At 34.6% G+C, this 22,787-nt stretch overlaps 1 protein-coding gene across 1 annotated transcript; it reads right to left on the bottom strand.

Moving 5' to 3' along the window:
* Positions 1–891: 891 nt before the first annotated feature.
* Positions 892–21,240, bottom strand: LOC134234785 (E3 ubiquitin-protein transferase MAEA-like; the record flags this gene model as incomplete). The annotated part of the gene is made up of 3 exons (XM_062716830.1): positions 21,145–21,240; positions 7,496–7,684; positions 892–1,095 (listed from the first exon to the last, which is right to left on the bottom strand). Coding segments are annotated over exons 1-3 (432 nt in total), but the record flags the coding sequence as incomplete, so codon positions are not given.
* Between the last annotated feature and the right edge of the window lie 1,547 nt (positions 21,241–22,787).

Raw genomic sequence — 22,787 nt, 5'->3', positions numbered from 1 at the left:
CTATATACTCCTATGTAAAACTTTGATCGGCCATTGTGGCCCCACCCTACCCCCTGGGGTCATGATTTGAACAAACTTGAATGTACACTACCTGAGGATGATTCCACATGAGTTTCATCTTTCCTAGCCCAGTGGTTCCTGAGAAGAAGATTTTTAAAGATTTTCCCTATATACTCCTATGTAAAACTTTGATCAGCCATTGTGGCCCCACCCTACCCCCGGGTGTCATGATTTGAACAAACTTGAATGTACACTACCTGAGGATAATTCCACATGAGTTTCATCTTTCCTGGCACAGTGGTTCTTTAGAAGAAGATTTTTGAAAAATGCCATTAATTTTTCACTAATTCATAATTATCTCCCCTTGGAAAAGGGCTTGGCCCTTCATTTGAAAAAAACTTGAATCCCCTTTACCTAAGGATACTTTGTGGCAAGTTTGGTTGAAATTGGCCCAGGGGTTCTTGAGAAGAAGATGAAAATGTGAAAAGTTTACGCCGACGACAACGACGGACAAATTTTGATCAGAAAAGCTCACTTGAGCCTTCAGCTCAGGTGAGCTAAAAACAATATGTTTCCAAACTTCGTTTGGGGAACATAACTATGTATTGTGACATACGTTATTTACCCTCGGGCCCCGGCTCAAGTCAGGTGCACAGAAACTTACACCCGACTTTGTAACCAATGAAAGCTCAGGTTACAAGCTACATAGAAATACCATAATGCATCTCATCTTAAGACGCGTGTATAAAAATTTACTACATTGGCAACCATAGAAAACAGAAAAATCTTAATCAGAATAGCTTTCTTGAGCCTTTGGTTCAGGTTAGCCGAAATATGGTGTGACATCAGAACAACATTATACTTTATGTATATACATGTATATAAATATACCTGGATGTCAGAATGCTGTGCCAACATGATAGCTGTGTTATAGTATCCAGAACGTAGAAAGTATTCCACCAGCATTCTATCTAGCCTTTTCTTTTGCCAAAGAGGCCGAGTGTGCGGCTGTAGACATTCTGCCTCCTTTAAGTGCTCCACTCGACGTTTTATCACTTTTGCTGCATCAAGTTCTTCATTTATGCTTTCTTCTGCCTAAAGCAAAGAAGGATACACAATAGAGCACAAAACAATTATTCTAAAACAGTTTTCAATAAATCCCTTGGTTTGTATGCATAAAAAATCTGAGAATTTTTTTTAAGTACTATACTTACCCATACCAAAAAAAGTTATAACTAAGTTATAACTTAGTTATACCTAGATTCTGAGGTACAAAAAAGTTATAACTAAAATGTAACTTTCTTGGACTTTGCCATTTTCATGTATAACTAAAATGTAACTTTTTTGGACTTCGTCATTTTCATGCAGAACTAAAATGTAACTTTTTGGACTTGTCCATTTTCATGTATAACTAAAATGTCACTTTTTTGGACTTATCCATTTTCATGTATAACTAAAATGTAACTTTTTGGACTTGGCCATTTTCATGTACAGCTATAATGTCACTTTTTTGGACTTCGTCATTTTCATGCATAACTAAAATGTAACTTTTTGGACTTATCCATTTTCATGTATAACTAAAATGTAACTTTTTGGACTTGGCCATTTTCATGTATAACTAAAACATAACTTTTCTAGACTTTGACATTTTATTGTTTAAATTTTGATCATGTTATGATTTTTCTTTCAAACACTGCAGTAGAAAGCTTTGTCAATTCCTATTGCTAATCAGAGGAAAAATTCGATAGGTACCGTATTTGGGGGAATAAAATACACACTTTTTTCCTAAAATAAATTTCTGTGAGAAAGGGATGCGTATTTTACATCACAATGGGATTTTGATAAGTTTTTCTTTCAGGTGAAACACGGCTATCATACGTACATACCGTAGTATTACCTAGAGACATATGCAACTTCTTTTGTTTATCGCCATATTTTAAACTTCGGAAAGTTACTGTTGGAAGGTATGCTTGTTAAAAATGTCACTTTCATAATCTTTTGATACTAAAATAACATAAAAAGGCAAGTTAAAAGTAATTTGAGCTGCATGTTGATTGTCTCCGAGTAGGCCGCCATTACCGATGTTATTTTTAGACGTTCACTCATGGCTATGCCAGGTGCTTCCGTAATGATAGTGCACATGCACCTTATCTGCCAGACAAAGTAATAAGTCGTTTTTTAATGAAATGCAAAAAAGTAAAAATTTATTTTAGGTTTTAAATAACTCAATGAAAATCTGCTGCAACATAAACACCCGTCCATACATTCCAATGAAAAGAAGCCAATGTTGTGACACACGTGCGCTGGTCAAATGATAATTACCTATCAACACCCCTCCGGGCAATTAATTGTCTACCGACTCCAAAGCAAAGTTTTTACAGTTAGAGCACTGATTATTTACTGTCATGTTAATTGCTTTGATTATTTTCTTTGTTAAAAATTGGGGGTCGGTTTACGACCTTTCGTATGTGTGAGCATGTGTTGATTACGACACATTAAACAATTAAACACTTGTTAAATGTAATTTTACCTTATCTTATACTTATCGGCCTCTTGTTTAAATGATTGAGAGTTGACAAAGGAAATATGAATTATGCTAAAACTTCAGTGTTATCATTCATTTGTGCTCTTTAGTAAATAAGATATCCGCGAAGATTCAGAGGAGGAAAATCGTAGTCTTCTTAATTAAATAAATACTTTGATGTTTCAATATCGTGTTCTGTGAAAGTATTGGAACATAATTTTCAGCATGATTACCTAGAAACAAAATTAAATATGAAAACTGTCAAAACTTTCAACAATATCTCATGCTTTGTTGAAATAAAATGATTTCATCTAAGAATATGGCGATGCATAATTTCAAAATCACCGTAACTATGCTTAAAAAAAATGCTGTTAATACTTTTACGCAACATTATCTTGTACTTTGTTGAAATAAATGAGTAAATAATTTTCTCCAGATTGCCGCGATATGGAATGTCAGGATTAAGAGAAAGTTATAAAGTGTGTATTTTAAAAAAGTTGTGTTCAGTAAATTTTTTGACACTTAATCCTCGCGCCGATTTTCGTAACAAATTACCGCGATTTTCAAAGTTCAGAACATCGCTTGGTAAATTTTTCTGTTGCGTATAATACATCCGAACTGCGTTTTTTTCCCCAGTTTCAGACTCAAAAAGGGGGGTGCGTATTTTACATCAATGCGTATTATACTCGGCCAAATACAGTATATATAGATAATTCTTTTTAAAGACAAAAAGAGAGGGACTCTTAGACAATATTATTGTTCACTACCAATGATTTCTCATTCATTGCAGTCCACAGTTATGTCAAGTAATGAAGTTCAACAGAAGGGATGGGAAATAAAAACATATATTTCATCTGAATATGGGAATCTCTCTCTCTGTGTAATTAATATTATTATCTTATTGCACATTTGTCATGTAAGTCATGTAAGTTTCATCTAATGTTGGGCATCTCTCTCTCTCTCTCTCTCTCTCTCTCTCTCAGAAAATACATATTACTGGTACAGGAGGTCCCTGTTGAGACTTATATTGTTTGTCTTGCAAATTGTAATAATGCATGACATCTAAAATTGGGAATAAATTCTGTCATTCTGAGGAAATATATATGTACTGCAAGAGATATAAACAGTAAAATGTTGTATCCTCAGACCCCAGGGGGGCAGGGACAATGAAATTCACAATTTTTGTTCCCCTTCACCCATAGATGCTGTATACCAAATTTGGTTTAAATTTGTTCAATGGTTTCAGAGAAGCTGAAAATGTTCAAATGTTAACACACGACGACTGACAAAAACGGATAGCAATAGGTCACCTGAGTTACTCAGGTGACCTAAAAACATATTGCAATACGACATTTTTTGTCACTGTATTGCAATATACCGAAATATCAATATTTTTGCCCAGCCCTAGTGTTGACCCAGGCCACTTGGCGAGTATGTCCAGTATATGACAATGTGCGTCATACAAACCCTGAAATAGAAAAGGAAATAAGGAGTCTGATGCCTTGAGCCTGGTAAAGTTGGATGCAGGTACATGAATACTTTGTGGCAAGTTTGGTTGAAATTGGCTCAGTGGTTCTTGAGAAGAAAAGGAAAATGTGAAAAGTTTACGAACACCAACAATGATCACAGAAAACTGACAAATTTTGTTCAGAAAAGCTCACTTGAGCCTTTGGCTGGTGGGTCTGTATTCACAAACTAGTTCTGATAGATAAGTTTGTGCTAAACCATATAGTGCTTTGTAGACACAGAAACATAGTTTGTATTGCACTCTATATTTGACAGGAAGCCAATGTAGCTCAACAAGTATGGGCTGAATATGTTCACGCTTGCCTGTCCTGGTAATGTCAGTCTAGCAGTTGTGTTCTGAACTCTCTGCAATTTGTTAATAAATGCGCTATTGATGTTGAATAAGAGCACATTACCACATTGATAGTCCAATCATGACGTCACCAGAGAGTGGACAAGTGTTTAACATGCCCCATCTGTAAGAAAATGTCTTATGAGTCCTATTTTGCGAATTTGAGAGAAGCATGTCCTTGATATCGCATTACATTACTATTCAAAAGATAGGATTTAATCGAAAAATGCACCTAGATTTCTGATATTCGGAACACTGTGAACAAGAAATCTGTGAGCCAATGCTCACTAGTAATACCCCCGCTTTGATGTAAATAAGCACTATCATGTTACTGTACACAAGTTCAAATACAGGCAGATGCACAGAAAAATATGAAGTTGACATCAGATTCATATCAAAATTAATCCCACCATATGGCATGCCTAAACAAAGAGTGCAACTAGAAAACTGACCAGTCAGCAAGGGCCCCGCTGAGGGGTAAAAATATAAGGGTGCAGCTCATTGAATGAGAGTATTACTTGATTACATTTTTTAAAAAAAAGATATGAAGATTATAAGTAACAACTGTATTTTTTAAATTTCAAGATAATTCCTAAATTCCAAAAACCTGTAAATAGTAACCTTGTATTTGCATAAAACAGGAAAACTTCATGTCTTATAAAAAAAAAAATACATTAAATGTTTATTTAAAAAAATATTTAAGCATGTGTTTTATAAAATGCAAGCCTTCAGTGAATGCAAATATCACCCAGGGTTGACCTCAACTTCAAAACAAACATCAGTTGCAGACAAAGATGTTCATTAATCTTCATGTGACAGATAAGGATAAGCCTCCGAATTTTCTGCAGCAAGCAAGATTATTAATCCCAGGGGATTAATTGTTCGGGTTTCTTCTAAATTTACAATAAGAACTGTTTTCAGCACTGACAGAATGGGGTTATTATCTGATTGCCTGTTAAAATTAACAGCATTAAGGCAGAAAAAAAATAATTAAAAAAAACAAAAATAAAATAGTAATAGTAAAAAAGGATATCTTAATACATATCTTGATTTTATAATTCAATGAAATTATCATAAATCATCGTGTAAAGTATTTTAACCAAAATAAAGTATGAACATTATTTTAAATCCATATTTCAGATTCAGAGAATGTACACAATACTACACATCATTCAAAATTAACTTCAAAACAAAGTTCATTTGCAGACAGAGGCAGTACATAATTAATCTCAATGTGAAAAGATAATTCTTAGGAATTTCTTCAAGTGGAAGGTTAATTAATCCCAAAGGACAAATATTGCACAGCCTTCCAAGTATGCAATGTTAACATTCTCCGCAGTTATCTCTCTTTGCCCATTCATTCTTATGCAGAGTTAAGGAATCTACCCCACCATCCAGCTCCAAACCAGAAGACATAGAGAACCAAACTTAGCATCAAAATATGTATTTCTACGTACTGAACTACCAAATCAAATTTGAACTTGATTGGGCAACCATAAAAATAGTTATTAGAAAAAAACAGGAAATTTGTGGACGGAAGAATGACAGACAGACGGACAGACAGAGTGATTACTATAGGGCACCCGCAAATCCTTGCGGGGCCCTAATAAAATTTCAAGCATCTGCTATGAATAGCTATTGAGAAAACTGCGACGAAGATTTGTTATGTATGAAACGGACAGATACACAGACAAACTGGAAGTTGACATCGGATTTGAACAAAAGTGTATCCCACAATATGGCATGCCTCAAAGAAGATTCTGTTATCTGTGATGAGCATCTGTGATGAGTAGTTGCTGAGAAAACTGTGATGAAATTTTTTATGTATGAACCGGACAGACGCACAAACAAACAGGAAGTTGACATCGGATTTAAACAAAAATGTATCCCAATGTATGGCATGCCTCAGAGAAGACTGTGTTGAAATTTCAAGCATCTACGATGAGTAGTACGTTGCTGAGAAAATTGCGACCAAAATTTGTTATGTATGAAATGGACAGATGCACAGACAAACAGGAAGTTGATATTGGATTTAAACAAAAATGTATCCCACCATATGGCATGCCTCAGAGAAGATTGTGTTAAAATTTCAAGCATCTACGATAATTAGTTGCTGAGAAAACTGCAACGAAGATTTGTTATGTATGAAATGGACAGACACACAGACAAACAGGAAGCTGACATCGGATTTAAGCAAAAATGTATCCCACCATATGGCATGCTTCAGAGAAGATTGTCTTAAATTTTCAAGCATCTACGATGAGTAGTTGCTGAGAAAACTGCCACGAAAATTTGTTACGGACGGACAGACAGACACACAAGGGTAAAACACTATACCCCCCTCTCCTTTGGAGTGGGGGTATAATGATAAGCTGCATTCATGATGGTTTTGATGCAACTCTTATTAGGGGCAAATACAATAAGATCAATTTTGGTGGTTTTAGCCCCACCCCTCAGGCCCCAGGGGGGCAGAGGCCAAGAATTTTATATTTTTGTTTCCCTTTACCAATAGATGCTACATGCCAAAGATCGTTGAAATTGGTTCAATGGTTTCAGAGAAGAAGCTGAAAATGTTTAAGGAGGCTGGGGGGTCAACAAAATAACCACAAATTAACCACAAGATTTAACTTATTCTTTTTAAATACAGTATCTTAAGCTGTCAACTATCATTTGGCAAAGAAAAAATTCATACATTTTAGTTTTAAAATTTGATCATTTTTGTATATCTTTATATGGAGCTTTTCTTTTAAAGGAGATCGAAATAGTCTGAAAATGGCTGCCACCCCCCAGCCTCTTTCAATGTTAAAGCACAATGACAGACAAAAACGGATAGCAATATGTCACCTGAGTGATCCAGATGACCTTAAAACCTGAAATTGGTTGTTTTAGAAATGATAATTAAAAGCCCTTAGACACCCATAAATTCACTTCAAATTCATTACACAATAGTCCCCAATGGAACCCAAGGCAAATGGCCCATAGTCCCTAGATAGATGACTATAGCGTATGCTCTTTTCTCTGATTAGTAGAGCTAATGAGATTTTTTATCAATTCTCTAACAAATCATATATCACATTAACTTACTAGATACTTTTTGAGAGAAAATAAAATACTTTTCGTTTAAGTAAGCAAAGCTTTTCCACCATACTGTCCAAAGCCATTGACACCTGCTGTACCGATGGTGATTTCTGGTCTTGCAAACATTGTTCCACCTCAGAGCTGGCTTGTTGAACATGAGATATTTCTCTGTCAATGTTCTTCTGACCTGATCGAAACTTTTTGTTGAGAATTTCATATGGTACCTGACAAAATATAAATTTAATCTTTTAAAAATATCAGTCTTCCCTATCTAACTCCCCATACTGCATCTTAACATCTTTTTGTAGTCAGGAGCATGACAGAAAGCAGTTAATTTCAAATAATTAATGCACTTTTCTTTTTATGCCCCTGTAATCAATAGGGGGTATGTAGTTTTTGCACTGTCCGTTTGTCTGTTTGTCTGCGAAAAACCTTAACCTAGCTTGCCCATAACTTTTCACTGGGTGGGGCTATGCTTTTCATATTTCACAGGTTTATTCTTTTGTGACAAGACCTTTCTTTGGGTATGACCAAATCTGAGCTCTTGACCATATAGTTTTGACCCTCTTTTACAAAAAAATTCCAAATTTTAACCTTGGCCATACAGTTTGTGCTCAGGCTTTCATATTACTTCACATGTGTATTCATTGTAGCGAGACCTTTCAATCGGTATAAATATTTTTGACCCACTTTAACCTTGGTCATAACTTTTTAAAAGTAAGTACAGGTGTATCCAAAGAACTTCCTCTTGATAACCTCCAATTTTGACCTTACTGGCCTTGACCTTGGAGTTTGTGTGCATTTGAAATACTTAAGTCTTTGCCATAAGCAGTAAGGGGGCATCACTGTTTCACAAACATATCTTGTTTCTTTTAGTATTCTCTCCCTTTGTTTTTCTTCAGTATCTGGTAACTTAATCAGGCTTTTTTTTACTTCCCTTTTCATTGTTAACTGTAAATAAAAGCTTCATTTGTGCTTTAATTTGTGTATTTAGTCAGGAATACAGGATCACGACAGTATAGACTGTCAACGTTCAAAATTTTCCATGCTTAAATTTAACAAATTATTGCTCATTTCATTTATTTCATCTTTCACCTATCCCAACTCTAGAACTCTTGCACAAAAAAAAATTCTTTGCATCGAAGTTGGCTTAAGTTGTCACTTTTGTGCAATTGACCACTACGATGTTCTCTCCGCAATGTCTTTCGACAAAAATTGCATTAGGTCTATAGTTCCAACTAGATGCTCGGCTGTTTCCGTAAACACCCTGACGAGCTCTCGTGTGATGTCACAGTCTAGATGTCTCGTGCAACTTAACTTTTGAAGTGGCGTATCAACATTTCAGGTGTATTTTAGAAGATACAACTGCACTAGACAACTGCACTAGTCCAAACGTCATACATGTACTGTAAAACATATTAGTGTAGGCACTTCCTTCTCTAATCTTTGAAAATTGGTCTTTTATGACATAATATCTTGCACACGACCCACTTCTGACAACAAACAAAATGATGCACGACTACTGGGCACACACGACTATAGGACCCTCGACCATATGTCAAGCAAATTTTTGTGTGAAACCTTCTCCAAATTCCTTTGCTACCAGGATTCCATGCAATAATGTAAATAAATAAAATAAAACCTAAAAGGTTTTTGGTTTGTAGATATCTTAAAAAAAAAAAAAAAAAAATACTCTACAATAACTTTCATCAAAAATTGCACTAGGTCTATAGTTTCAACCAGATGCTCGGCTTTCTCCGTAAGCTCCTACGATCTCCGTGACGTTGTGTGACGTCACAGCTAGTCAAGATGTCTCGTGCGATTTGTTTGAAGTGGCTGACCAATGTTCCAAGTGTGATTTTGATACAACTGCACTCGCCCCAACGGTCACACCACAAAACATATTTTTAAAAAATTTAAAAAGAAAAGAAATGACTTAAAATCCAACAACAATAATGTTGACAAAAAATATTTATAATTGGGCGATTGGGATATATATGGCGAACAGGACACAGGACGAACAAGAATTATGGCGAACGGACTCATGCGAACAGGTAGATAGTTCCAACACGGATTTGATACCTACTCGGGGATACATCCCCAACGGTAGAACAGACATCTCGGCCCAACGACACCTCGGCCCATGATGGTTGACACCTCGGCCCTGACAGATCAGCCCAAAATTATTGACACGTCGGCCCATATAAAAAACATCTCGGCCCAAGCAGAACTTGTTGATTAAAAAAAATAAATTTTGTGTCTGAATTGACATTATTATATAATTAAGTTGTCTTTCTGGTAAATAATTTTTTTCTTTCTAAAAATCAAATCGGGAAGGGGGGGGGGCTATTATTTTATTTCTTACATCTCTCTCTTGTGGAAATGTGCAATGTAAATGCCAAGTACAGGTAAATAAGCCATCGTACTTTATTTCATTAACGTAGAAACATTTCTTTCCTACATGCTATTTTGTAGAGTGAGAGGTAAATGCGAGAATTAAAAACAAATATCTTTGTGAATTTTCTTAATGATATACAATGTGGTTGAAACCATTTATTCACTCATGACTGTAGCTGCAGATCTGTAGCTCTCGGAAAAAAATTTATTGATCTGGAGAGCTACAGAGCCACCCATTGAAAAAACTGTATATTTATTGCTCACAAAAAAGTGCGCTCCGTTCTCGATTTATTTCTCCATGTTTTTAAAATGTGATCTCAAAATACTACTAACCGTATGTTCCTATATATTCTTTCGCTGTTTCCACAACCAAACATTCCTCATAATTATTGTTAATAGTCCTCCTAACCCTGATGTTGTAATCATAGAACATTTCGCTTATTTATACTGCCATTTTGGTTTCAAAGATAATTCGGTCCAATATGCTTCGCTCATATGTCAACTATGAGAGTACTTGATAGAGAAGAAAGGAATTTTTTGAAATCTTCCCTTTTTGCAATTGAGGTAAGAATTTGGAAGAATTCAGGGGTTTTCCTGGCTTATTGTTGGGTCCGTTTACCAGACCCATTCCCAATCCAAAAATCAGACATATTTTCCTAATTTTGAAACTTTTTTTTCCCAATTTTGTGTCCTTGAAAAAAGATGAGAGTTCAGAGAGAAGTACGATATTTGTTTCCATGCAAAAGATCTGAAAATCTCTACAGGTGTCAACATGTGATCGTATCATCGAGCTATAAATATTAGTGATGCAACACATTTTGTAAATCACCTACAATGTTTAGTGACGAGTTATTAAGTTATATTTCCATTTCTAATTTTTTTCTCTGTGATAACTCTTTGAAAGTTAGGGGTAGTTTATTTCTTGATAATTCTGCAGGAATGTAAATTAGGCAGGTCGATAGGTCAGGAGCTAAGGAGGCCTAATACGCATGCAATTCTCGTGCGCATCTGTCTCTGTGTCTGATGCTAAAGAGGCCAAATATGCATGTAAATCTCGTGCGGCTGCCTTTGTGTTTCACGTCGGTTGGCGAGGACTATTGAAATTGGCATGGAAGTCATTATGTGATTTAAATCTATTTATCTACATTTTTAAAGTCTAAATCTACAATTTTATTTCACAATGAAATGGAAATATAAAGAATCACTGTCTAGTTAGGAGGGTATGTCAGGGACATCAACAATAGTGGGAAACATGGGATAATTTAAGCATAACGGGCTTCTGTCTCTGTGTCTGACGCTATAGAGGCCAAATATGCATGTAAATCTCGTGTGGCTGCCTTTGTGTTTGACGTCGGTTGGCGAGGACTATTGAAATTGGCATGGAAGTCATTATGTGATTTAACGAGGCCCGATCTAGTTGATCTGCGCATACGTTTTAACGCATTTCACAGTACCCTGGACTGCCGTCACAATTGAATACAATAACGTCACAATTAAAATGACGTCAAATTGCGCTAAAATATTTCGCGGATCTTGCTCTTGCTCTATAGACTGCTTGTTGAAAGCTGGCTCATTCATTACTTTCAAATTAATAACAACTTTGAAAGATAATTTATTTTGAGGTATCAATTTCTTGATACCTCAATTCATTAATTTTATCTTGTTTTATTTCAATTAGCGAGTTAGTAAAAAAATCCAACTGCAACCAAAAGTAAACGATTTTAGTCTTTCTCCTCGAACATTGAAGTGATTATACTCACCATTTTTATTGAGCATAAAGAGAAAATTATGCCATAATGTAAGAATGATTTAATTTTTAGAAACTTATACAGTATTACAATCGTTTGTTGATGTTATGTAAAGCTGACCTATTGCAACTAATAAAATACTAGCTATAGTTGGATAAAATAAGCCCTATTTTTGTGTTTTGATATGCCCCCTTTTCACTGCAATAGAGGATACCGCCGATTTTCTTTTCATTTTTTAAAAGAGGGATGTGAATTGCATGATATATGTAAAAATAAAAACATTTCATCATTTATTTTTTTTTAATTTGTCAATCCCTTTGTTTATTGAGGAGTTTTAGTATGTAATTGTGTATAAAAACACGAAAAATGGTCCATATCTTGAAAGTGCCCCCATTTCACTACAATAAAGGCAAGGTAACACAATTTCATTCTAATTTTTCTGAGCATAAAACATACAAATATTTTTCCAAGAATTAAAATTTTTTTATCATTCCGTTTTCGTAATATCCAACTAGATTGGGCCTCGTTAAATCTATTTATCTACATTTTTAAAGTCTAAATCTACAATTTTATTTCACAATGAAATGGAAATATAAAGAATCACTGTCTAGTTAGGAGGGTATGTCAGGGACATCAACAATAGTGGGAAACATGGGATAATTTAAGCATAACGGGCTTCGCCCGTTATGCAAATTATCCCATGTTTCCCACTATTGTTGATGCCCTGACATACCCTCCTAACTAGACAGTGATTCCTAAAACATTTGTGTCATTTAAGTCACTTATAAATCTTATACTGATCATAAAAAGGATTGCAGTTATCATGAATGTTGTCAATGAGCTTACTGTGCACTTCCTTGCATTATCTAAAAATAGTAAGGGTTAGACTAATTTGCCTAAATGCACAAAATCAGTTATCCTTCCTTTTTATTTACTCTCTCATTACCATAGGACTATTCAAAGATATATTTTCATTTATTTGCTATGATTAATGTTACTACACACTAAAAACAATAGATAACTTACAATGAATTTCCAAAATATTATTTCCATTTTCTAAATCTATCTTCTATTTTTTTTTTAATATGCAATAAACAAAAATGTTCTCTTCATTGCAATACATAAATCAAAGTTCTGAAGGGCCATAATGGCTTACGTGCTTGACAGGATGTAAAGTGTAAGGAAATGTAATATACTGGAATATTAACAGTCTTTTCCCCAGAATTTCTTTAATGCAGGGGGGGGGGGGGGGGGGGGGATAATTTCCAGAACTGACGGCCTTCGGCATGTCTTGGTTGAGTTAATTGTATCTAAATTTATATTTAGAGAAAAATACAAATTCACTTATAAATTCTTTTTAAAAAAAATAAATGATAAATATATTCTGAACAAATTAAATTGTCAATTTTACTTAAAATTATTCAACAATAGAGGTTTTTTATGCCCCGCCATGAATATGGCCGGGGCATATAGTGTTTGTCATGTCCGTCTTCCGTCCTTCCGTCACACTTTGCGTTTAGCTCTGTTCAAAGCTAAGTTTCAGAGAAACTATCCAAGATATTTTCATCAAACTTCATATGCTGATAGATATTGATGAGAGCTATGCAACTGCATCAACATTTTTTGACCCTGACCTTTCCTTTGACCTTGACCTCACTTTTCTTAAATTAGTGTTTAGCTCAGATTTAAACATACCATTCAAGATGGTGTTATCAAACTTCACATGTTGATACAAACTTGCACGGATGATGCATATATAGGGATGAACACTACCAGACTTGCTTCGGATGCTGGATCTGACCTACATTTTCCAGATAAGTGACCAGGTTAAAGTTTTTGGAGCAGGTCCATTTCCAAGGAACTATAAGCCCTACCCAATCCAAACTTTCATGGACGATGCATCTAGGGATGAACACTACCAGACTTGCTTCGGATGCTGGATCTGACCTACATTTTCCTGATGAGTGACCAGGTTAAAGTTTTTGGAGCAGGTCCATTCCTAAGGAACTATAAGCCCTACCCAAACCCAAACTTGCATGGATGATGCATATAGAGATGGACACTACCAGACTTGCTTCGGATGCTGGATCTGACCTATATTTTCATTCCCTAATAACTATAAGCCCTGCCTGAACCAAACTTGCATGGATGATGCATCTAGGGATGGACACTACCAGACTTGCTTCGGATGCTGGATCTGACCTATATTACTATAAGCCCTGCCTGAACCAAACTTGCATGGATGATGCATCTAGGGATGGACACTACCAGACTTGCTTCAGATGCTGAATCTGACCTATATTTTCATTCCCAAGTAACTATAAGCCTTGCCTGAACCAAACTTGCATGGATGACGCATCTAGGGATGGACACTACCAGACTTGCTTCCGATGCTGAATCTGACCTATATTTTCATTCCCAAGTAACTATAAGCCCTGCCTGAACCAAACTTGCATAGATGATGCATTTAGGGATGGACACTACCAGACTTGCTTCGGATGCTGGATCTGACCTATATTTTCATTCCCAAGTAACTATAAGCCCTGCCTGAACCAAACTTGCTTGGATGATGCATCTAGGGATGGACACTACCAGACTTGCTTCGGATGCTGGATCTGACCTATATTTTCATTCCCAAGTAACTATAAGCCCTACCTGAACCAAACTTGCATGGATGATGCATCTCGAGATGGACACTACCAGACTTGCTTCGGATGCTGGATCTGACCTTTATTTTCTTTCCCGAGTAATTATAAGCCCTGCCTGAACCAAACTTGCATGGATGATGCATCTAGGGATGGACACTACCAGACTTGCTTCGGATGCTGGATCTGACCTAAATTTTTATTCCCTCGTAACTATAACACCTACCTGAACCAAACGGATCAAATTTTATACACATACGAATTTTCATGTTGCTTTACTAATATATCCTCGGCGGGGCATTCATGTCCTATGGACATATTTCTAGTTTATATATACAAAAAAGATCTAATCAAAAAAAAGAATGTTCTAACTTCTATTAAAATTTTCTATAAAGCCACTAGCTGCTTTTTTTTTTTTTTTTTTTTTTTTTTACAGTTTTACTTTTGCTGTCATCTTGAAAATTTTTTTGTTCTCATTATGTAGCACCATTGTCCATTGTAACATTGTGACAACTTGTTGACATTCATTTGGGGTCTATTTTCCTGCCTCTGAATATATCAGGTCACTGTGTATTAAAAGCACATGGTTTGAACTACCATTGCTTTCCCATAGTTCATAAAATAAATACGTAAACATTGATAATGTTGTTTCATTTTCAGTGTATTGATGTAAAAAAATGTCTTAAATATTATGTATTTAAATAATGAATCATTTTTTTTATGTCGGAGATTCAATGCTATTTATAGAATGACCTGTGAATGTTGGAAAAACCCACATGTGCATTAACAAGTGTATTGCTTTTACCTTGTGTACTATCTGACAGCTATTGATTACATTTTTACTGTTATTAATATTTTTTATCAACTAAAAGCTTGAAACTTAGTAACATACCACTAAATTGCAATAAACAAAAATTGACAGCTAGTGCATCATACCCAGTGCCGTGATTAGCATTGAGTTCACAACATTGAGATGGCGGGAGATCGTGAATGCATGGCATTAATTACCGCCATGCAAAAACCGCCTCGGGAAACACTGCTATTACCCTTTTAACAGCTGTTTAAACCGTCTGTAAGGTAAAATACATTTATTCTGTTATTCCTACGAATCTGGAATCCCGACAGAGTAATTTTCTTTCTTTCATTTAGACTTAAGTACAAGGTGTCGCTGTTGACACAATCGATCAGAAAATATTCCTCCACGTCCTCACACTAGTTTACTCAATTTAGTTTTTTAATTTGGTTTCTCTTGTCTTCATTTCCGAAAATTAAATGAAAATAACAAGGTGTACGATTTTAAAGAACTTGGTGAGTAATTTTCACAACAAAAGTAGAATAGAATTGAAGAAGTGACGAGAACTATTTTATCTTGCTCTTGTTTACTAGAAGACATAGTGAACTCTTTGCCGTAAAGATTACCGAGAACTATATGGCTTCGTAAGCCATAAAAAAAAAAAAAAAATATTGGATATTCCCATTATTCAATTAAAAAATATTTGTATCCACTTAAACTTTTTTCCTTATTTCAGTCATGAATGAAATAAAACTTAATAAATTTTTTTTCTAGAATTTTTTAGTATCCAATTGAAAAATAAAACATGGCCAATTTTTTTACATCAGTTATGAGTTTCTAGGAAAAAATCTAAGATTTTTTCTGCAATTTCTTATCATCCAATATTAATGTAAAACTCTTTATATCTGTCAACAGTTGTTTACTCTATTGTAATACAGACATCTTTGGGTCCCTTCATTTTCATTTATTTGGGAAAATAAAAAATTGGTCCTTTTTAAAATTTTCCCAATTTGAACACATTTTGTGTCAATTTTCCCAATTCTATGGACCCCGGAACCAGTTTAAAAATGGTAGGAAAACCCCTGGAATTAATCAAGAACCGAGCACACTTTTTTGTGCGCAATAAATATACAGTTTTTTCAATGGGTGGCACTGTAGCTCTCCGGTCTATCAATATATTTTTTTTTGGAGAGCTACTGATCTGCAACTATCATGACTGTTTTCATAAGAAATGTTAAAAACAATATTTAATGGAGCCTACTCATAATTAACCCCCATCATGACAATGTATGACACAGTACCTTTGACACTCCAAACAGGCGCCGCGGATTTTGTTTGTTTAGCAATTGACCAGGGTTCGACATTAACGTTAGTCCGTTAGTCTCAGACTAATACATTTTCATTCGGACTAATAAAATTTGTTACTTATCAGTCCGAACGGACTAATTAACTTTTCTGTGGGAAAAAAATAATTTACCGATGTTCAATTCTTGACAACTTTCACTGAAAACCCCCCTATTTATTTTTACCTTTCTAGCTTCTTGGCGGGAAGTTCGGTAATTCTGAGCCAATTAAGCGCTTAATTTTAGGTCTCATTGGTATGAAATTAAACATTTTAGTGATCATGATTTAGTATGACACATAAAGAAAGATGTCGGGCATTTGGATAATGTTATCATGCATAGAGAAAAACGAATGAGCAGGGTTCGACACTAACATTTTTGGGCGTTGGTCCGGCCGGACTGGTGCTTCTTTACTTTTACTAGTCCGTGGGAAATTTTATGAGTCCGTCAAAAATATAAAAGGAACTATAAGATCGTATTCCCAATCTCATTCGTTTTTCTCTATACATGATAACATTATCCAAACGCCAGACATCTTTCTTTATGTGTCATACTAAATCATGATCACTAAAATGTTTAATTTCATACCAATGAGTCCTGAAATTAGGCACCCAATTGACTCAGAATTACCGAACTTCCCGCCAAGAAGCTAGAAAGTTAAAAATAAACAGGGGGGTTTCCAGTGAAAGTTGTCAAGAATTGAACATCGGTAAATTATTTTTTTCCCACAGAAAAGTTAATTAGTCCGTTCGGACTGATAAGTAACAAATCTTATTAGTCCGAATGAAAATGTATTAGTCTGAGACTAACGGACTAACGTTAATGTCGAACCCTGATGAGATTGGGAATACGATCGTATAGTTCCTTTTATATTTTTGACGGACTCATAAAATTTCCCACAGACTAGTAAAAGTAAAGAAGCACTAGTCCGGCCGGACCAACGCCTAAAAATGTTAGTGTCGAACCCTGTTGACTGATTAAACACCTTAATTCCTTGATTAGAGTAATATGCTTGGAGAAGTTTTTTTATCATTAAGAAAATAATGATCGTTTTTGTTTACTTTTTTCCATAAATATTTAATTTTTAAAAGTCGCAAATTCATGAATCGGATATATGAAATATTTCTAATCTCCATGAAATTCTGTTTGGGCCGGTGTCTTAATGGGCCGACCTGCCTTTAATCTTGGGCTGACCTGTCTTAGTTAGAATAATCTAACTGTGTCTTGGGACAAGCCCTCACCACAGTTAGAATACCAACTATATCAGGTTGGGAACAACCTACCAAATGGTCCTTTATCCCCCGATTGGTAGACAATCTACCATATCCGTATCGAATTTTACTGACCATTTTGGGGACAAAATTGGTTGGGTTTAATTCTTCGGATTGGAGTGGAATTGCACATAGTTTAGACCATGTGGAATAAAATATAGATATTTATCGGTTTTCTGGTTGAAAAAAATCAGAAATTCTATGTGCAATTTTTTGCGCAGAGTCCATCAAAATTTGACAAAAACGTAGCTTATGTAAACAAGTGCAATGTTTCTCCGTTTTTTACTTTAAAAGAAAATTCTCTCCTTCTCCAAAGATGCTGCACATGTCAATCATGTCCTTTACTTTCTATTTCGATTATCCGGGCAACCAATCAATTAGTGCAAACCAATAAAAAAAAATAATCTTTTTTAAACCTGATGAAAAGTCGGATTTAACTACGGCGGCACATTTGTGTTAATTTTCAACTAGGAAATCAGAAGAAAAATGAGTTTTCACCTTTATTTCGTTTTATTTTGAAGGCTTTGTTCTTCATAAAAACAGTAAATGCAGTTGGAGTATGGTATAATTATTGTTTTAAAACGATGTAAATGGAATAAAAACAAGAATAATGGCAAAAGTCATTTTGTACATCTTTTATTCAATATTATTTTTCAAATTTATTAAATTCACCAGTAATATGCATATTAAACACAAAAAGGTCGCATGGAATCTGAAACTTCATCTTTAAAGAAAAATGACAACAAATATTATGTTCAACTCTGGAAAAATTTAACTTTGTAGCAGGAAGTGCCCACCATACCGGTAAGGCATGAGAAGCTCATGTTCAACAAGTTTCTATGGAGATAAACATTGACGAAGATCCAAAAAGAGATTGAAAGTTAACTCATCAAGAGTTAAATCACTAGATCAAATGGAATTTTTATCCAACAAGACACAACAAAGATTTTTTTTTAACTATTGACACAAAGTTCGGCTGTTACTATACAATTATTGCTGTTTCTGAGGTCAATACAATGATTTAGCCATCTGAGGAGTACAATATTCACCGAGCCTGAAGGGCGAGGTGAATATTGTACTTCGAAGATGGCTAAATCATTGTATTGACCGAAAAAACAGCAATAATTGTTTTATTATATGATTCACTGATAAAATGATAAAGCCCTTTACTTGCTTGCATTTAATTAAGTCCTAGCCAAATACAAAAGAGAAGCAGAATTAAAATGTAAATAAGCCTTACCAGTCATTTCAATTTGAAGTTTCTTTTATCAATTTTAGTTGCCATGAAAAAAATATATGTCATTTTTTTTATCGGATAGATTTTGAAAGGAAGGAGTATTATCAGGGAAAACTGACTGCCAAAAATTAAAAATTGTTGTTTAGTAAAAGTGTTGGAGGGGTGTCCCTGCATCCCCTCTAACCACCCTTTCCTGAAAATATATATCCGCTTATGTTTTGTTCACATGAAAAAAAATCATAGTCGTTTAACATGTTTAAATAGCTTTCCAAAACAACTTGTATCATTTTGGAATTTCCCAATCTATTTTTAGATCAATGTAGAGGAAATAAATCCTTGTATTGACCTGGAACGTCACGTGCAGGTCAATACAACGTAGTATTTTTCTAACATAGTTGGATTTCAGCCAATCAGAGAGATGGAAATTATTCAGTCATATAATAAAGACAAATATTGGTATTGTTTTTACGAAGTTACGGAGAAATTGCACATAGAAATTCGACCGATTTATGTTAATTGTGCAAGAAATATGTTCACTTAAATCCCCCAATGCCTAAATAAATGCGCTTTTTGTTTCATTTTAATAAAAATTGCAATAGAATAAAAAAGTCCCCCATTTGGTTAGTAAAATTCGTAACAGATATGGTAGATTATCTACCAAACGGGGGATAAAGGACCATTTGGTAGGTTGTGCCCAACCTGTATATACTCACAATGTAGCAAAAAATTGAAGAATCGCTCCGAAACGAATTTAAAGAATACAAATTGTAGTATATTTTTTGTTTGCCTGGGAAAGAGTGGGGGGGGGGGGGGGGGTTACAGACCTTTGCACTGGAAATAACTTCAAAATTAATTATAACATTAAACAAACCTTTCTGAGGTTGCGTATGCCTTAGGCTTTAAACCTAAAATATAATCCAAATAAAAACGAAAATTCAACCAACAGGTTGGGCACACACCGCCAAATGGTCATTAAACCCCCGTTTGGTGGTCAATCGCCCATATCGGCGTCTTTTTTACCTACCAAATGGTGGTCTTTTTCATTCAAATTCAATTTTTATTCAAATAAAACAGAAGCGCATTCACTTAGGCATTGGGGAATTTCAATTAACATATTCATCGCACAATTAATACAATTTAGTCAATTTTCCATGTGGAATTTCTGTGGAACTTTGTAAAAACGAAACCCACAGCTGTTCGTGACGGCCGAACTATTTGCTCAAACAATACGAAAAATTATTTTGTTGTGTATAGTTTGGTAAAAAATATATTTAAACAAGAGGTGTTAGTCTAGAGAAGAACTTTTCAAACGATCTTTCGATCTGCGTCTATATAAATCTTTATAAAATCCCGTTAAACACGAGCTCCTCGTATCTTATTCGTATGGTGGGCACTTATTGCTATAATATTCATTTTTCCTACATTTGAATGTAACATTTATTCTTTATTTTCTTTTAGGATGAAGTTACGATTTCTGTGCGACCCTTTGTCTATCTATGTTGTATCTACTATATTTATTAAATATTTTTGAATAAAAGATTTACAAAGTGACATTTGCAATTATTCCTGTTTTTATTCCAAGATTATGGTTTTCGAGCGATTATTTTATCATGAATTCACTGCATATCGCATTTTTACAAAGAATAAAGCCATTGCATACGAAATAAACAAAATAAAAGCGAATTCTTATCCTTCCTCTTATTTTACTTTTTGAAAATTAACACTTATGGGCCTCCGTAGTTAATTCAGTCTTTTGATCCATGTTTGGAAAAGATCGTCATTTTTTATTGGTTTAGGTAATTGATCGGTTGCCCGGATGACAGAAATGTGAAATGATAAACACAATTGATAGGCACAACTATGTGAGAGACGGAGGGAATTTTTACACTTGTTTACATAGGTGACGATTTTGTCAAATATTTGAACGACACTGCGCAAAAAAGTCCGCGTTGAAATTCTGATTTTTTTCGTTCAGAGTTGATAAATATCTATATCTTATTCCCCGTGAGTTGAGATTGACCACCAAACGGGGGTTAAATGACCATTTGGCGGTGTGTGCCCAACCTGACCAATATTCTCAACGTTTTTTTTCTCGCTTAACATTCTCCCCAACTTTGAATGAAAAATTACAAAAAATATGCATTTACTCTCATTCACCTTACTAACATTACAATAACTTCAGTTGTCTCTTATCGAGATATTGAATAAATAAATAAATATGTTCGTTTGTGTCAACTGTCTATAACTTACTTTCAAAGTTGGATGTTCTAGTGATTTTACGTCGGCCATTTTCACTTGTGTACATATAAATCGTACAAAGATGTTTCGAACATGTGTCGTATAATGTGTTGCAAATAGCTGATAAAACAAACAAAACCTTTTAGAAAGGGAGACGGTATTTGCCCCGTGGATCATGAAACATCTTAAGCTCATGTTCTACGAAAATATTTCAGAGATCAAGACAGACTGAGAGGCAAATATATAGCATATTTATGTCTCTGGTCAAGCAGCAGAATCATAGGCATATAACTTATATGTCTCTGGCATAGTTTAGTCGTTAAAATATTGTTTCAAAAAAGTGCTGTGAACTGCAAATTTAGAGATTTTATCAATTTAAAGGCAATCAAAAATTTGGCTAAGTCTAAGTATGTATCAATCATGATCCTTAGACCTAACGTTAGACAAGACTGTGAAGAGGCGAAATCTTTATGAGTGAATTTATGGTACGCCTTGTCATTTTTAAAAATCTATTTTATTTTTAAAACAATGATATTTAGGAAAAACGTATCCAGTGTGTTGGAGAAACTAATTCTATTCATATTTTTCCTGAAAATGCTTATTTTTTTCAAAAATGTTTGACGAGAAGTCACGAGATTTGAAAAAAAAATCTGCGGGTTTGCTTGCGTTTTGAAGCAAATAATAGGCCATCGCTTTAAGGATAAGTTTTGTTGATATATAAACTGAGAGGTAAGAATTTTACACAATAAATTATTTGCCATGATTATCCAAAGCTGTTAGATGGATACTACATCAACGAACTATTGTTTCTATTCTGTAATTTTTTAACCGGAACGTTCAATTGAGTCTTTGTCTTGCAAATGTTTGTAAAAAGGTAAGAACCATTGATTTAAAAAAAAAATGTAAAAAATATTAGGGGGGAAATAGCTCGAACATCGCTTAAGAATGTTCAATGAGTTGAATGTCAGAATGAGTTTTAACTCACGATATTTAATTAAGAAATTATTTTTGATTGGAAGTTTTGAAAACAATTGGGTCACGTTTCTTTGCGATGCCGCATGGAAGCATTGGCGTGTCATTTATAAATGCACATTCTTATCTACTTTCAAAACGCGGATAAATACTTTACATGTCAGATTACTTGTTTTTTAATGAATGTTTATTAATTTTTGTTACATGAGACTGGAACATTTTAAGTTGTAGCACACAACTTTCAATATAATGGAAAGACATATCATTGATACACACGGAAAATAACACGAGTGTTTGGAACAGTGCAATTTATGCAAATGACCCCCAGCAAAGAGTGGGGTGTCCATTACACACCAGCGCTTGAGAACTTCCCGTATTGTTTTGCTGTGCACACAATTTTAAACAATGTTCTGTTGTTTCAAAATATAGGATTGCTAATATTTGTCACTATAATTTAATCAATAAGCCTGAAAAAATTGTAAGCTGTTTCTTCTAGGCAACATGTACAATGTCTCATTAAAATCATGGTGAAATTATATTTCAATCAAGGGCTTTGCTAGAAAAAGAATTAATATATGACTAAATATAAACTATTTTTTGATAGTTTATATGTTTGGAATTATAATGGGAAGTTTTGGTTACATGAAAGGGGTGTGCAATTAAAAAAAATCAAGTACTAGCTT

This window comes from Saccostrea cucullata, unplaced genomic scaffold, assembly GCF_032062105.1.
Source record: "Saccostrea cucullata isolate Sc308-1 unplaced genomic scaffold, CSIRO_AGI_Scuc_v1 ctg3712, whole genome shotgun sequence".
NCBI classification, from domain to species: domain Eukaryota; kingdom Metazoa; phylum Mollusca; class Bivalvia; order Ostreida; family Ostreidae; genus Saccostrea; species Saccostrea cuccullata.
The sequence above is the reverse complement of the archived record's forward strand: the minus strand, read 5'-3'. Positions and strand labels throughout refer to the sequence as shown.